The 16,771-nt window shown below is 47.4% G+C and overlaps 1 protein-coding gene across 2 annotated transcripts in view; it reads left to right on the plus strand.

The window, feature by feature from the left end:
- LARGE1 (LARGE xylosyl- and glucuronyltransferase 1) overlaps positions 1-16,380 on the plus strand; it is a 591,484-nt gene extending 575,104 nt beyond the window's left edge. For both annotated transcript variants that reach the window (XM_043880667.1, XM_043880668.1), the window contains 3 exons: positions 8,211-8,357; positions 13,651-13,846; positions 14,787-16,380. In XM_043880667.1, coding sequence (XP_043736602.1) covers positions 8,211-8,357; positions 13,651-13,846; positions 14,787-14,984 — 541 coding nt within the window. In that variant the 3' untranslated portion in view covers positions 14,985-16,380. The remainder of the gene's footprint in view (positions 1-8,210; positions 8,358-13,650; positions 13,847-14,786) is intronic.
- The last annotated feature ends 391 nt before the right edge of the window (positions 16,381-16,771 follow it).

Below are 16,771 nucleotides of genomic sequence, written 5' to 3' on the forward strand. Positions count from 1 at the left end.
CCACCTGTAAAAGAATGAAATTAGAACATTCTCTAAGACCACACACAAAAATAAACTCGAAATGAATCAAAGACCTAGATGTAAGGCCAGACACTATGAAACATAGGCAGAACACACTTTGACATAAATTGCAGCAGTATCTTTTTTAATCCACTTTCTAGAGTAACAAAAATGAAAATGAACATAAATGGGACCTAATTAAACTTAAAACCTTCTGCACAGCAAAGGAAACCATAAACAAAACCAAAAGGCAGCCCAGGGAATGGCAGGAAATATTTGCAACAAAGTAACCTACAAAGGATTAATCTCCAAAGTACACAAACAGCCCATGCAGCTCTGTGTCAAAAAAAAAAAAAAAAAAAGCCCATTGAAAAAATGACAACTAAACAGACATTTCTCCAAAGAAGACATACAGATGGCCAACAGGTACATTAAAAGATACTCAACTTCACTAATCACTGGAGAAATAAATGTAGTTTATTTCAGGTATCACCTCAAACCCAAAATGGCCATCAGCAGAAAGTCTACAAACAATAAATGCTGGAGAGGGTATGGAGAAAAGGGAACCCTCCTCCACTGTTGGTGGGAATGTAAATTGTTACAACCACTATAGAGAACAGAATAGCGATTCCTTTAAAATCTAAAAACAGAATGACCATATGATCCAGGAATCCCACTCTGGGACATACATCTTGAGAAAATAATAACTCAAAAAGATACGTGCACCCCAGTGTTCACTGCAGCACCATTCACAACAGCAGATGAATGGATTAAGATGTGCATATATACATTGGAATATTACTCAGCTCTAAAAATGAATGCAGTAATGCCATTTGCAGCAACATGGATGGGCCTAGAGATGATCATACTAAGTGAAGTCAAAGACAAATATATGTTATCAGTCATGTGTGGAATCTAATTTTTTCAAAAAGACATACAAATGAACTTACTTACAGAACAGAAATGGAAATAAAATTATCGAAGACAAACCTGTGATTACCAAAGGGGAAAGTTGGTGGGGAGGGATAAATCAGGAGCTTGGAATGAACACACAGACACACACACTACTATGTATTATTAATAATAGATAACCAACAAGGACCAAGTTTTCCAACTACTCAATATTCCATGATACTCTATGTAAGAAAAAATGATGAAAAAATAATGAACATATGTATAATTGAATCACTTTGCTATACACCTGAAACTAACATTAAAAAGTGACTGTACTCCAATAAAAGTACAGTTTTTAACAATGCATCATCCTAACCCATCTCTGCATCTTTTAAGTATAGTTTGGCGGCGTTCAGTCTCATTGTTTCGCAACCATCATCCATCTGCAGAACTATTTGTACCTTCAGAACTGAAACTCTGTAACCAAACAGTAACTCCCCACTCCCTCTCCCTTAAGTACCTAATAATCTTTAATATAGTGATACTTTGTCTCTCTAGGAAAAAAAAAAAAAAAGAAGAACCCAGCTCAGTGCTGGGAAACTCCACCCCAGAGACCCTACATTTCTGTCCCCCCCTCCCTCCTCTTTGGGCTCTGTCACGACAGAGATTATCATCAGTTCGCTCAGCTCTGGACTCTGTATTTCTGCCTGGCTTCATAAATATTCACTAATTAATGAGCATATTATCTTAGCTTTCTTAATAACTGAGCCTGTGAAGTATTTATTATTACCCAGATAAGGAAACAAAAGCCCAGAGTTAAGAAAATTGCCTGTGATTTACACAGTTAGGGGTGTTGAGATAGAATCTGCATCACCTGATGTTGTAGAAGATGACGCTCTTCTCACTACTTGGCCTCTCTTCAAATTGGCATCCCTTGAGAGACACCCAGCCCTCACATGTGTTGATCACTTTAGTTGGCTCCTCTTGAAACATCAGAATATCTGGCCATCCTATGTGGCAGCACCTATATTATGTCAAGGGCTTTGTAACTGATCTCCTGGGAGACACTACAGTCAACTCCCAGCAGCAGAGTGATTTTTTCAATACAGAAAGCTGATCCTCTCGCCCCTCAGCTCCGAGCTCCCCAGTGGCTTATCTCACTGAGTAAAACCCAAGACCTTTGTGTTGGTTTTCCTGTGGCTGCTGTAAGGATGCTGAGAAGGGTCAGGGTGTCTGCAGGGTGGTACGCTTTCTGGGGGCCCTAGAGGAAAAGCTGTTCTCTTGCTCCCTGGAGGCCTACCCACATTCTTTGACTTGTGTCTGCATCCCTTCTTCCCCTCTGACTCTTTGTGACTCTATGGACTGTAGCCTGCCAGGCTCATCTGTCCATGGGATTCTTCAGGCACGAATACTGCAGTGGGTTGCCATTTCCTTCTTTTACCTCCCTCTTACAAGGGTCCTCACTGTTACAATAAACCCACCTGAATAATCCAGGATAACCTTCCTATCTCAGCATCCTTAATCACATTTGCAGCATCGCTTTTGCCCTGGAAGGTCACATATCTGCAGGTTCCTGGGATTAGGAGGTGGATGGCTTTGCGGGGAAGGGGTTCACTTGCCCACCACACCCTTCAGTGATCTGTAAACCCTGTATAATCCGCAGGAGCCTCTCCAGTCCCCTTTCTAGCTCCTCTCTCTGCGCCTTACTGTGCTTTTGTCAGGTGGGCCTTTGCGCTGGCTGTTTCCTTTTCCAGAAAGCTCTTACCCCAGATCACCATGCGGCATGCTCCCTCACCTACTCCAGCCGTTTGTTTAAATATCCCTTTCTCTGTGAGGCCTGCCTGGACCACCTTATTTAAAATCACAACCCATTTCCCACCTCTGGCATTCCTAACATCCCTCACCCAGCCCCGTTCTCTCTCAGCAGTTCTCACTTTCCAACGTACCATGCTGTTCGCTCTTTGTTCTTCTCGTCTGTCCCCCGACCACAAAATGTCAGCTCCACGCGGGCAGGGATGTCTGCCTGTTCTGTTTACCAGTGTAGCCCAGGTGTTTCAGCAGCGCCTGGTACGGGGTGCAACAAGCCAGGAAATGAGCCAGTGACAACAAAATGGGAAGATCCAGGGTGGGTGCCAGGCTGTGCATAGAGAGCGGGGCGGGTGCCATGCTGATGAGCAGGGCATACCACAGCTTGTCATCTGCCAGGCACAGGCTGAGCACTCGATGCATAGCAACCCATTCAGTCCTCACCAACACCCTCCGAGATCAACGTTGGGATCACCATCCCCATCTTACAGATGGAAACCGCAGGTCAAAGAGGTTAAGTAATCAGCTGGGATGCGAACCTGAGCCCCCAGGCTCAGAGCCCTCATCTTTACTGCAATAGAACCCACAATGTATCCCTGTTTCTTATTTCTCTGAGACTCTTTCCCATCATCTCCTCGCGTCAGAAACCTATGCTGTTTTCCTGATGACAGAGGCCTGCCTCTAGGATGGAGGATGGGGTTCTAAAGAGAAGGAGTGTGGGTATGGGGGACGGTATACACACAGTCAACTATCAGGATCAGTCTTGGAGTTTGGTCATTTTAAGCACCAGGAAGCTTCCTCAGTTATTCTAGAGTGTCTCTAGAGCGATGGTTTCACTTCATCCTCACAGCAGTTCCGATTGATAAGAACGTCATGTCCATTTTACAGATGGGAAGGCTGTGACTACAAGGTCCCCATGGTCAAAGGAGGGTGACAGGCAAGACCTGAACCTGGTGCTGGCTGCTTCCAAGTCACTGTGTTTACTGGGCGCTCTGTTACACCAGCAAGATTCTGAATTACTGCTGTAGATAACTAAGGTGCCTTCTAGGAGTTCTGCACGCCTGAAACATTCTAGTAGGCTTGTGAATATTTTCGAAGGGGTCGTGGACAAGGGCAAGTGTACTAGTCAGGATTTTTCAGAGAAACAGAACCATAGGATGATTAAATGGCTAGATAGTGACTTTAAGGAACTATGATGGTGGCAAGTCTGAAATTCATAGAGCAGACCATCAGGCTGGACACACAGGCAGGATTCCTATGTTACAGTTTTGGGGTAGAATACCTTCCTTCCCAGTAATGCTAAATTTTTGCTCTTAAGGCCTTCAACTGATTGGACAAGGCCCACCCACATTATCAAGGGTGAGGGTTTTTACTTGATCCTAAATGTTAATCACATCCATGAGATACCTTCACAGCAATATCTGGAGGAGTATTTGACCAACCAGCTGGGCAACACAGCCCAGCCTAACTGACACATTAAACAAACCATCAGGAGCGGCCACCATCAAGTAGTCAGTGCCTAGTACGTGCCAGGCACTGCACCAAGCGTTTCTGTATGCAACGCGTACCTTTTCCCATCAGAAATGTTTTACATATGTATGAGCCCTGAGACTCAGAAGGGTCCAGGTGACTTGCCCAAGAGGAGTGATGGAGTCAGGGCCAGAAACCAAGTTGCCTAGTTACTACCATACCAGACTGCCTTCCAGAATCTTCAGCTGAGGGGCTTCCCTTGGTGGTCCAGTGGCTAGGACTCCATGCTCCCAGTGCAAGGGGTCTGGGTCTGATCCCTGGTCAGGGAACTAAATCCCACATGCTGCAACTAAAGATTCCACGTGCCACAAGAAAATCAGTCTGTGCGTGCCACAACTAAGACCCGGGGAAGCCAAATAAGTAAAAATGTTGTTTTTAAAAAATCATCAGTTTGAATACTCTAGATTAACTAGTCTCAGAGAGATGAGTGACAGGCTCCAGAGCCGTTCAGCCTGTCAGAGCTGGCTCCAGGACGCAGGTCTCTTGGCCCCTGGGCCAGCCTTCCCACTTCAGCATCCTCCCTCTGCTCCTGGAAAAACCTGCCCTGGAGACACTCTGTCCCCTCCTGGACTCACTTTCTAGTAAGAGTGGCCGTAGACCATGCCACTCAAGGTGGTCAGCAGGCCAGCCAAGGTGGGAGGTGCTGGCTGGACACACTAGTGCAGGAAAGCCCAGGCTGCCGTTACCAGCTCAGGGAACAGATGTTCTCAGAGTCGGTGCCCTGAAACCACTTTGTTGCTGAAACAACTTCTTAATAAGAACCATTCAGGACATCGATATCAAAGCCTCCTTGAACTGAGGTTGAAACGAACCTATCTAGTGACAAATCCGTCTCCGTGGCGCTTTGTGTTTCAGCGAGATTAAATGGAATTTACAGAACACTCCAGAATCTCACGCTCTCTATGCAGAGGGAAATAAGGTTTCTTAGGACTCAGTTTTGGGCGGCATGCTGGTGACTGGGTCTGCTTACTCTGGACCTTGCAGTGTATTGGTTGTTTGGTCGCAAGCAACAGAAACCAATGCTGGACGTTTAATTAAAATGAAAAGAAATCAAAGGGAAAGCATAATTACTGAGTGGTTTATCTTATGGAGACAAAGTAGGATTCAGAAAACTAGTACTTGAGACCATAAGTAACCCATGGCAGCTCTGGGCCCCTGTGCAGCAGAAATTCAGAAACCTCCGGACTGCTGCCTGGTGTTACAAGTGAGCTCTGTGGTCTCCAGCCTCTGCATCTGTTCAGATTTCCAAGAGTGAGAAACTGATTTGCTCAGCCTTAGTGTCTGCCCCTGAACACCTGGTCAGGGCTTCACGTAGGGCAGCACGGCTCAGGGCTGCCCCTGTGTACAAGGGCCATGAGAAGGGGAGTCATCTTCTATTCCAAGAAGTGGCTTCTAGAGATTTCCCTGGTGGCCCTGTGTCTAAAGCTCCATGCTCCCAGTGCTGGGAGTCCGGGTTCCATCTCTGGTCAGGGAACTAGATCTCACATGCAGCAACAAAGATCAAAGATCCTACATGCCTCAACTAAGACCCGACACAGTCAAATAAATAAAATTAAAAAAAAAATTTTTTTTAAGAAGTGGGTTCTATAATAACCTTGATTGTAACAACTATTTGAGGTTTATATAGAGATACCCACATTCATAGATCTCTGTAGCTGTTGTGTGTGTGTGTGTGTACACTTCACCATTCCCTTTGTCATTCAGCCCTCCCAGCCTCCCAACTCCATTTCCACAGCAATCATATCTTCACATAATTAGCTGCAAATGCAATCTTGAGTCCTAGTTTAGCGATCCTTGTCCTTGGGCTTTTAGCATCCTGAAACATTTTAGATGAGAACGTCAGCATCAGGCAGGAAGAGACTTTGGAGGTGGTGTTCTGTATTTCCAAGCAGAGTAAATGCATGGTGACTGTTGAAGGAATAGCGACCACCCATCAGTGCTGGGATATCTTCCCTCCCACTAGGGGCTTTGCCATTTTGATCCAAGGATATTCTTTAGACCCATATGTCCCATCCCTAACACCCATGTCAATAAATAAGATGCATGCCTTTCCCGGGTTTCCCAGATTGCTCAGTGGTAAAGAATCCATCTGCCAAGCAAGGGATGAGCATTCGATTCCTGGGTAGGGAAGATTCGCTGGAGAAGGAAATGGCAACCCACTCCAGTATTCTTGCCTGGGAAATCCCATGGACAGAGGAGCCTGGTGTGCTACAGTCTATGGGGACACAAAGAGTCAGACACAACTTAGCAATTCATCAACAACGTACCTTTCCTGGAGGAAAGGTAACAAGCCCCCAGTCTGCCAATGTCCAGTATAAGGTTGATATGAAAGAGAATGTCTGGCCACAGGCCAGGGAACCTTAGGTGATTGTATAAAGGCATTGCTTGGAGAAAGACAAGAGGAATGCAGGCCAGAACAAGCTGACTCAGACGTCTGATCCTCTAACCAGCCAAGGGTAGCTCACCTAAATTCTATCTTGGTGTCATCCTTTACAAATCTGTCTTGAAATAGTGATGTGAGGGTCATATATCATTTGGTATATAGTTAACTGAAGCATAATTATAGAGTGAACTGCAAATGATACTTGAAGAATTTTCATGTCAACTCCCAGTCCATCTCAACCACCCTCTTGCACTGGGAGCTGGTGAGACCCCTTCACCAAGAGTGGTTCTCAGAAACCCCTCCTTATTTTGACCTGGTCCAGATTCCCCCTCATTTGTGGCTACTGAACCCTACCACTCTTCTTTTTTGGATTGCTTCTCTGTTCGTGTCCCATGCTAGCCTGGGTTCACAAGTTACTTCCTTACAGTGTGACTGCTCCTTGCAGACCAACCTGTCCTGCACACACAGGCTCAGAGGTCTATTGAGTAAAGTTATTTTAAGTAAGAAGCAGTTGTATTGCACTTGCTCCTTGCAGCATTTTTGCAAAATACCTTGTGTTACTCCAAGGGAGGCTTCTTTCTCTGTCTCAGAGATAACGAGCACCTCAGGCTGGCCTGAGACCCGAGGGTCAGTAATCTGAGCAGGAAGCCAGCTTGAAGTATCACAGCCATGGCCAAAGAGATGCCTGGGAATAGGACAGCACTGCAGTATAACAGAGACTCTTTGCCATGTGCCTGGTATGCCTGACAGTACTGGTATTTCTGGTACCTTGTCCAGTTTCCACAGCAGCTCAGCAGGGAGATATTATTGCCCCATTTTGAGGAGAACCTGAGGTCATGAGAAACCGAATTACTCGTAAAATATGGCAAGACACCTAAAGTGAAGAGCCAGGCTTTTAAGTCCTCTCTGTGGTTCATTACCAGTCTCATGCGCCGTGACCGTTCTCTCTTTCAAATGATGGCCTCAGAGCCGGCCCCAGGCAGACAAATCCAGAAGACAGGAGCTGGATCTCGGAGGTGCAGAAGGCAGGAGTGAGGGAGAGGATGGCGGGGTCCAGAGCTCTGGCATGTTGGGTGCTGACTCTGTGGCGTCTGTTAGGCGAGTTTGAAGGCTTAGCATCTGAAGGAGTCCAAGGAGTGAAGCGTCCCAGAGATGGGACCAAAGATGCCCAGGTTGGCGATCATCTATCAGCATTATGTCCAGCCCTCCTTGTGGCCAGTGATGCATCAGGCGTGTGGCCAGCCCAGGGGACCCAGCAAGCAGGCTGGTCTCCACACCTTGCGAATGCTGGTCTCTTGGCTTTTGCACTTGGCTCTGACAGGGGCACACACTGCGAACGTGAGGGGTGGGGTCCCCAGCCCCTCTGCTCTCTCCAGAAAGACTCTGCCTTCTGGCCCAGAGACATCCAGGCTCCTGAGTGCTGCTGGACAAGCTTCCAGGCCCCCCAGGTCTCGGATTCCCTTTTGTTTAAACTGAGGCTGCCCCTGGCTTCCTCTCCGACCCCTCCTTGTGCCAGCCCCCTCCAGGCCCTCGCCTGGGGGCAGCCTCTACCCCTGGCATCACAGGGGCCCCGTCTCTCTGCCTGCCCTCTCTCCAGGAAGTCTGTCATCCAGCTGGACCTCGCCAACACCAAGAAGGCCATGATTGTCCCCGCGTTCGAGACTCTGCGCTACCGGCTCTCCTTCCCCAAGTCGAAGGCAGAGCTGCTCTCGATGCTAGACATGGGGACCCTCTTCACGTTCAGGTGAGTGGCCCTCACTGCCACCCCCTGGGAGACGGGGAGCCCGAAGTCCTTCTCGCTCCTGGGAAACCAGAAGCCAGAGGAGCTGCTGGCCCCGATGGTTGTCACTGGCATTAGACCATTTTCAGGCCAAAGCAGCACCGCTGGCCCTAAACTGTGTGCTTGGAATAACTCTTTCTCTTCCCACATGCCGTGTGCTTTTGGTGTGACTGACCTGTAGGGCTTCCCTGGTGGCTCAGTGGTAAAGAATCACCTGCCAATGCCTGAGACCTGGGTGGGAAGATGCCCTGGAGGAGGAAATGGTAACCCACTCCAGTATTCTTGCCTGGGAAACCCCATGGACAGAGGAGCCTGGCGGGCTACAGTCCACGGGGTCATGAAAGAGTCGGACAGGACTTACCAGCGAGAGAGCGTTCTCCCTGTGTACCCAGGTGGGAAGGACAGGAGGGGGGGTGGTCAGCTGCTTTCTTCTCCACTTTAATCAGTTGATGTTCTGCCCCGTCTGCTGACTCTGACTTCCCCTCTCGGTTTGCTCGTCCATTTACTCGTTTGATCAGTGGGTTTCGTCACATTAGGGCCACGGTGGCCATCTCTCGTTTTCTTTTCTTGTGAGCGGTCTGTTCTCTGAGGTCCTCAGGCCTGGGATGGGCAGCAGTAGTAGCTTCAACAGCTGAAGGCATCCAGGTGCCTCCAAGATTGGATACAGCAGTGTGGCAGCTGTCTGTCCTGTTGCCCGAGTGACAGGTTCAAACAAATCCCTCATCTCCCCGACTTCCTAGACCCCTCAGTCCTGCAGAAGCATGGCAGAGGCGCTACCCGTCCCCCTGTCCAAAGGGCCAGGGAGTCTGCACAGTGGCACAGAGGCAGATGGCTTCTGTCCCCAGGGACACACGGCACCATTAAGGGGAGCACCCCTGGGTGAGCAGGAATCCTGCTCGGTCTCCTGATTGTAAGAGAGAGCCGTGCCTGCCTTCTGCTCCCATTTTAAAGAAAGGCCTCCCTTTTAAACAGTATAAACACTTCCTTTGAACTAAAATAACAAAAAAACCCACGTGTGTGCTCAGTCACTTTAGTCGTACCCAACTCTTCACAACCATATGGACTGTAGCCTGCCAGGCTCCTCTGTCCGTGGAAATTCTCCAGGAAAAAATACTGGAGTGAAAAAAAAAAAAAAAATACTGGAGTCGTTTGCCATGCCCTCCTCCAGGGGATCTTCCCAACCCAGGGATCGAACCCACGCCTCTTACGTCTCCTACACCGGCAGGTGGGTTCTTTACCACCAGCACTACCTGGGTGTAGTGCTGGGAACATACATTTCTACGCAATCTGAATTTTGCTGAAAAGATCCTAATAATAATTTAGGTTTGTATACCACTGTTAAGTTACTAGAAGTTTCTAGAAGGTTTTCTCAAGCAGGCATTATTTTGTGAAGATAACTTTATGAGATAGGTTATTCATGCAACAATTCAGAGGAGCTCCCTTTTCACCTCTCATACAGATAAAGGAATCGAGGAGTGGCGTGAAGGACATGGAAGCCTGGTGTGCTGCAGTCTATGGGGTCACAAAGAGTCGGACACAACTTAGCAACTGAACAACAAACCATGAGCTAGGCACTGGGATCAGCTCATCTAACCCTCACAACAAATCCCTGAGGCAGATATGCAGTCCCCATTTTACAGACAAAGAAACTTGAGGCTCTGAGAGGCTCCATAACTAGCCCAAGCCACACAGCCAGTACATGACAGAGCCTGGATTCAGCCCAGGTCTAAGAACCACAGACCCTAGGCTCTTAACCAAAATACCATCAGACCACCAGTCAAGTCCTGAATTTATTTACCAGCGTCTGAAAATGCAGGCAAAAGTGGAGGCTTTGGACTCCATAGCCTAGTGGCTGTGTGTGTGCTCACTCAGTGGTGCCTGATTCTGAGACCACATGGACTGTAGTCCTCCAGGTTCCTCTGTCCATGGGATTTTTCAGGCAAGAGTACAGAAGTGGGTTGCCATTTCCTACTCCAGGTGGTCATCCCAAAGGCTGATCACCTGGCAAGTCTCCAAAGCAGCCTTCCTTCCAAATCCCCAGGTTATTTAAGAACTCATTTCAAGGCCAAGTCCAAGGGCCTGAGAGCTGGGAGAGCTGGGGGTTGGCCTGCTGTGTCCGTGATCGCTGCTCTGGCCAAGAGCTTGCAAGCCAGCATGCTGAGTGCTGAATTACAGACCTTCCCTCTGAGAACCTGCTTTGTCACCTTCCTTCCAAATGATGAACTCTTACACCTCCTAGCAGCTGAAATCTACTCCCAACAGCACCTGAACTAATAAATCATGCTCAGGTCTACCCGTCCTCCAGGACAGCAGTTCTGAGCATGGTCCCTGGACCAGCAGCATCAGCACCCCCTGGGAACTTGTTAGAAGCACCACGTCTCAAGCCCCACCCCAGCCCTACTGGATCAGAAACTCTGGGAGTGGAATACAGCAGTCTGACAGTTAAGTAATCCTCCAGGGGATTCTGATACGCATGCCAGCTGGAGAACCTCTGCTCAAAGCGGAGTGCCCCAAGTTTCTTCTAAGCGGCATCCCACAAGGTGGACCCAGGAAATGTCTCTCATCATTTTTTTTTTTTTTGGAGGCTAATGTTGATGGTCTCAGAAAGCAAGTTCTGGAGACCACTGTCTACTGGTGTAACAGTAGGTTTCTTGGGGCATTTTCTGAAGCTTTTCTTTCTAGAATTTTCTTTTCCTTGGGCCCCATCTGCTGTTTCACTGGCTCTCAGCCCCCATCTCTTTTAGCATCCAGAGACATATTCCTGCCCCACTAACTGGCTTCTGTCTTAGGTGCCTCTCAGGTTTTTAGATTTTTCTTTCATTCATTCAACTTAGTGTATAACCCCCATTGACTACTTGTTCTAGATACAGGCCAGAGAGTGTGGTGACACTGACATATAAAAAGAGGTAACTCAGCATAGTTAACTTAGACCTTAACCTGATTAAAGGTCCTATCCCTAGAACCAGGCTGCCTAGGTATGAATCCCTGGTCTACCTATTGCTATTTGTAACTTGATATTGGGTATATTATGAGAACTTACAATTATGGGTAGTACAATATAACCAGTTTAGAGTTAAGTGCTTACTAGAGCTTATTATCATTATTATTATTGTTGTTCAGTTGCTAAGTCATGTCAAACTCTTCGTGACCTTATGGACCATAGGCTTCCAGGCTCCTCTGTCCATGGGATTCTCTAGGCAAGAATACTGGAGTGTGGTGCCATTTCCTCCTCCAGGGGATCTTCCCGACCTAGGGATTGAACCTGTATCTCTTATGTCTCCTGCATTGGCAGGTGGGTTCTTCACCACTAGTGCCATCCATAGTTATATTCATTTCTATTGCTATATAACAAATTACCACAAGTTTAGAAGCTCAAAACAATACAAATTGATTATCTCACAGTCATTTTCTGAGGGTCAGAGGTCCAAGCATGGAATGACTGGATTCTCTGCTTATGGTTCTCATATGGCTGAAATCAGTGTGGGCGAGGCTGCAGTTGTCTCTAGAGTGTGTGGTTCTTCTCCAGGCACACTGGTTGCTGATAGGATTCCTTTCCTTGTGATTGGAGGACTGAGGTCACCATTTACCCACAGGCTTTTTGCCACATGAACCCCATAGGCAGCTCACACATGGCTTTTTGCTTTCTTCCAAACCCAGATCTAAAGGTTCATATGATTAGGTCAGGCCCACCCCAGTAGTCTCAAGTCAACTGATTAGTAACCATAATTGCATCTACAAAAATCCTTTTTGCCACATAATGTAACATAATTGCAGGAGTGATATCATGCTCATAGGTCCTGCCTCAAGAGGAAGGACACTATACTAGGGCAGGGTCACCAAAAGTTATCCCAGATTTCTGCCTTCCACTTCCTGTTACAGACTAGCCTGCAGTTCCATATAAATGACAGACAGCAATCCAGAAAGTCATGTACCTTTTCATAGCGATAGCCTCTTCATTAGTGAAGGATGGATTGGATTGGCCAAAAAGTTCATTCAGGGTTTTCCTTAAGGTGTTATGGAGATCCCTGAACACACTTTTTGGCCAACCCAAGGGGCTTCCCCAGTGGTGCAGCAGTGAAGAATCTGTGTGCAATGCAGGAGACACAGGTTTGACCTCTGCGTCGGGAAGATTTGCTGGAGAAGGACATGGCAACCCACTCCACCATTCCTGCCTGGAAAATCCCAGGGACAGGGGAGCCTGGCGGACTACAGTCCATGGGAGCTCAAAGAATCAGACACAACTGAGTACATGAGCACAAGGGTAGGAAAAAAAACCTAGGAATTCAGGAAAAATGCATTTCAACATTAACTACATGATCTTGGTCAAGCTGCTCAACCACTCTAATGCTTAAAAAATATGCAAGAGGCTGTCTCTGTTGCTATAGGGCTTCCCTGGTAGCTAAGCTGGTAAAGAATCTGCCTGCAATGCAGGAGACCCTGATTCGATTCCTGGGTCAGGAAGATCCCCTGGAGAAGGGATAGGCTACCCACTCCAGTATTCTTGGGCTTCCCTGGTGGCTCAGTTAGGAAAGAATCCACCTGCAATGTAGGAGACCTGGGTTCAATCCCTGGGTTGAGAAGATCCCCTGGAGAAGGGAATGGCTACCCACTCCAGTGTTCTGGCCTGGAGAATTCTATGGACTGTATAGTCCATGTGGTTGCAGAGAGTCGGACATGTCGGAGCAACTTTTACTTTCGTTGTTATAGCAAAGTACTACAAACTGAATGGCTTAAAATGACAGAAACTTTTCCTCACCATTCTGCAAACCAGAAGTCCAAAATCGAGGTGTTGTTGGTAGTTCCTTGCTTCCTCCAAAGGCTCGAGGGCAGATGTCTCTCTTGCCTCTTTCTAGCTTCTGGTGGTTGCCAGCAATCCTTGGCATTCCTTGGCTTGTAGGTGTCTCACTTTGTCTCTGCCCACATCTTCACATGGAGTTCCTCCTGCATATCTCTGTGTCCAAAATTTCCTCCTCTTGTAAGAACTTTGGATTAGAGACCACAACCATCCACTGTGACCTCCTCTTAACTTGATCACATCTGCAAAGATCTTCTCTCCAAATAGGTTGCATTCATGGATACTAGGGGTCAGGACTTGAACATAGCTTCTGCCGGGGCAGGAGGGAAGGAGAGGAATGGAGACAAAAATTCAACCTACAACAAGGACTATATCAGCATATACGTCTTCATCCTCCAGACCAGCATTTGGAAACCTCTGCTTCCTTCTCCTCCACCAATGGCTTTTCTCCATGTGTCCCAGGTACCATGTCTGGACGAAAGGGCACGCACCCACAAACTTCGCCAAGTGGCGGACTGCCACCACGCCTTACCAGGTTGAGTGGGAGGCTGATTTCGAGCCGTATGTTGTTGTGAGACGGGACTGCCCTGAGTATGACCGAAGGTTTGTGGGCTTTGGCTGGAACAAGGTGGCTCACATCATGGAATTAGATGCCCAGGTGAGAAGAGTATAATGTTATGGCCCCAGTATTGTGGGGGTGCGGGGGGGGGGGCAGCGAGGGGAGGCCTGAACCTCAGAGCTGAAAGGGCCTTGGAGATAAGAAGGCAGGGACTCAAGAAGGAACAAGATGTGTTCGGGGTCCTAGAGTAAGAATGTGACAGTACTTGTTCTCAGCTCTGTTGATTCCTAATTCATTTTTCTTTCTCCTCCCTTGGATGAGAGTTGGGTTCTCTGCCAGGTCCCCAGCACATTTGAGTGTCCTGGAACAAACCATTTCACCCCCTCAGCCTGTGAGTCATATAACTGACACAAAGCATTCTAGGAATTCCATATAAATGACACAAAACATGCAAATAAGGTGCAGCTATTCTACCCTGTAACGAAAGGAGTGATTTTCAGGCGGTGTTTAATCATGAAACCCTTTCATTCTTTCAGCTAATACTTATTGAGCACCTGCCTCAAAACAAATATTCTACAGAATCCTAATAGGTTAAACCAGAGGTCTGTAGAGCTTTTCTCCAAAGGACCAGGTAGTAAATTTAGGGGGATTTGTGGGACCGGTAAGTTTCTTTTTGAGCTCCTCAGTTCTGCCTTCGTAGTTCAGTTATAGACTGTATACTATAGGTGTGCAGTACTAGGTACTGTAGGTGTGTCTGTACTACTATAGACTGGAGTAGTCTCAAGGCAGTCGTATTACTTTTGCTTTATAGATGAGAGAACTAAGGCTCAGAGAAGCCAGGTAATACACCCAGGGTCATGGAGACAACCTTGAACTAACTGTCCTCATCCGCGTGGTGACGCTGTCCATGGTGCTGCCCTGGTACTGGCGTCATTCACGACTTCATTCCCTTGTTTCGTCAAGTAGCTGTCTGCTTGGGTGTTCATTATACATCACGGGGTGACTCTGCAGGCCTCAGTCTGCTCTTGTCTGCTTCCAGGAGTATGAATTCATCGTGCTGCCCAATGCGTACATGATCCACATGCCTCACGCCCCCAGCTTCGACATCACCAAGTTCCGGTCCAACAAGCAATACCGCATCTGTCTCAAAACCCTGAAGGAAGAGTTTCAGCAGGACATGTCCCGCCGCTACGGCTTTGCTGCCCTCAAATATCTCACGGCTGAGAACAACAGCTAGCACCAGGAAGCCCACCACGAGCAACAGACGTTCTGCAGGGGGGTGGAGAGCCACTTGCTGTTTGGGGCCCAGCCTTCAAACTCAAATTGAGCATCGCTGTTTTGGTTTGTTTTTATTTGTCTCTTTGGCCCAACTAAGCTGCCCTCATTATGGAGATCTAGGACAAGGATCCGGCCAACCCTGCTCTGGCCCATGATCCATCATTCCCAGAGCAGGGGAAATCACCCATCTACGCAGTCTCTCCAAGAATGGGACATGGAGGGTGAGAGGGAGCAAAGGGGCTATCCTTCTACAAAGCTACACAACCCGGTCTTTGGGATGTTTTCATTGCTTTTTTTCCTTTTTCTTTTTTTTTTTAAGGGAAGGCAGGGTGCTGGGGGTTATCCATCCCAGGAAATAAAAGCAAAAATGTCTCTTTATCAGAGAAAACTTTCTTCTTCGCCCTACAGTTTAACTGTGTATCCAAAAGGAGGGCATGCCAATGATCGAACCAGCTATTTGGGGAAACCCAATGGGGACATTGTATTTGACAGGACCTGGAGGTAGGATTGGTTGGCTCCTTATCCTCAAGGTCACTCTTGTTTTGTTTTGGGGGGTTTTGTTTGTTTTGAGTCTGAGAATCCCAAAAAAAAAAAAAAAAACCTGATCCTTTAAGGCTCCGAAGGAAAACCAGCTGCCTCAGCTAACATCCCTTGATCAGCAGTGGCTCAACCAAGAAGACAGGAGTCTTCAACCAGTATTTAAACATGGGTAGCCTTCTTCAGGATGGTCCTCAAGGCCCCATGACCTTAAATTTCCAACTGTTCAGAATCCAGGGACTACAGAGGACTGTGGAAGTGCAAAGACCAGCTATTCTACAGCTGGTCACGTTTCCTTTGGGCAGTGATGAGTCATGGGGACAGGGCTTTAAATGGATGGTTTCTGTGCACGCGAAGGGTATGAACCTCTCAGGCCTTTAGAACTTTCATTATTCAGTCCTGAAGATTCATGAGCCCGTTGGGAGAACTTTGGGAAGAATATATGGGGCTCCTCTGTGATCATGTCTGCTCTGCTGCGGCTGGGCCAAGGTTATGACCTCAGGCTCCCTTGGGGACCCACCCAAGGGTAGGCCAGCACCTTCACCATCACACAGACTGACGGGACACTGGACTTTTTACCCATTTTCTTGAATCTTCAATATTAATGTTGTGTTTACATTGATGAGAACAAGAGTCAGGGCCCCACTCTCTGCCGGGCTGTTTGTATCGAGTTGCAGTGTGACCAGCAGGCGCTGCATCAATAAATGAAAGTACAGACTGTTTCTTCCTCACTCCCTTCCCACTCTCCTAAGGACCTGCCAGAAACACTTCAGTGTAGAGAGCAAAGTCGATAAACGGCAACTTTACACTTCTGTCCTCCCGTTGTGTTCGCTCATCATTTGAACTTGAACTCCTTTTTCTCCCTACCTGAGGTTAGATCTCATTTCACACTCGCGTCCTCAAAGCAGTCTCCCACTGTCCATTTAGCTTCCATCACAACATGGAAGCCAGGTGTTTTAAGTACCAGATGTGGGCTAGCAAGGTAAATCATGGCAGTTTATGACAATTATGAAACCCTGCAGCAGCCAGATTTATGAGAGCCCCTCAGTGTATTACACACTCAAGTGCATTCACTCAAATTTACTAAAAACTTTAGGAAGACTGTTAGGACCAACTCTCACACAAATATGTTGGGTTGACCAAAAAAATTGTTCAGGTTTTTGGTACGATCTTATAGAAAAACCCAAACAAATTTTTTTAGCCAACCCG

Source organism: Cervus elaphus, chromosome 22 (genome assembly GCF_910594005.1).
Source record: "Cervus elaphus chromosome 22, mCerEla1.1, whole genome shotgun sequence".
Classification (NCBI taxonomy): domain Eukaryota; kingdom Metazoa; phylum Chordata; class Mammalia; order Artiodactyla; family Cervidae; genus Cervus; species Cervus elaphus.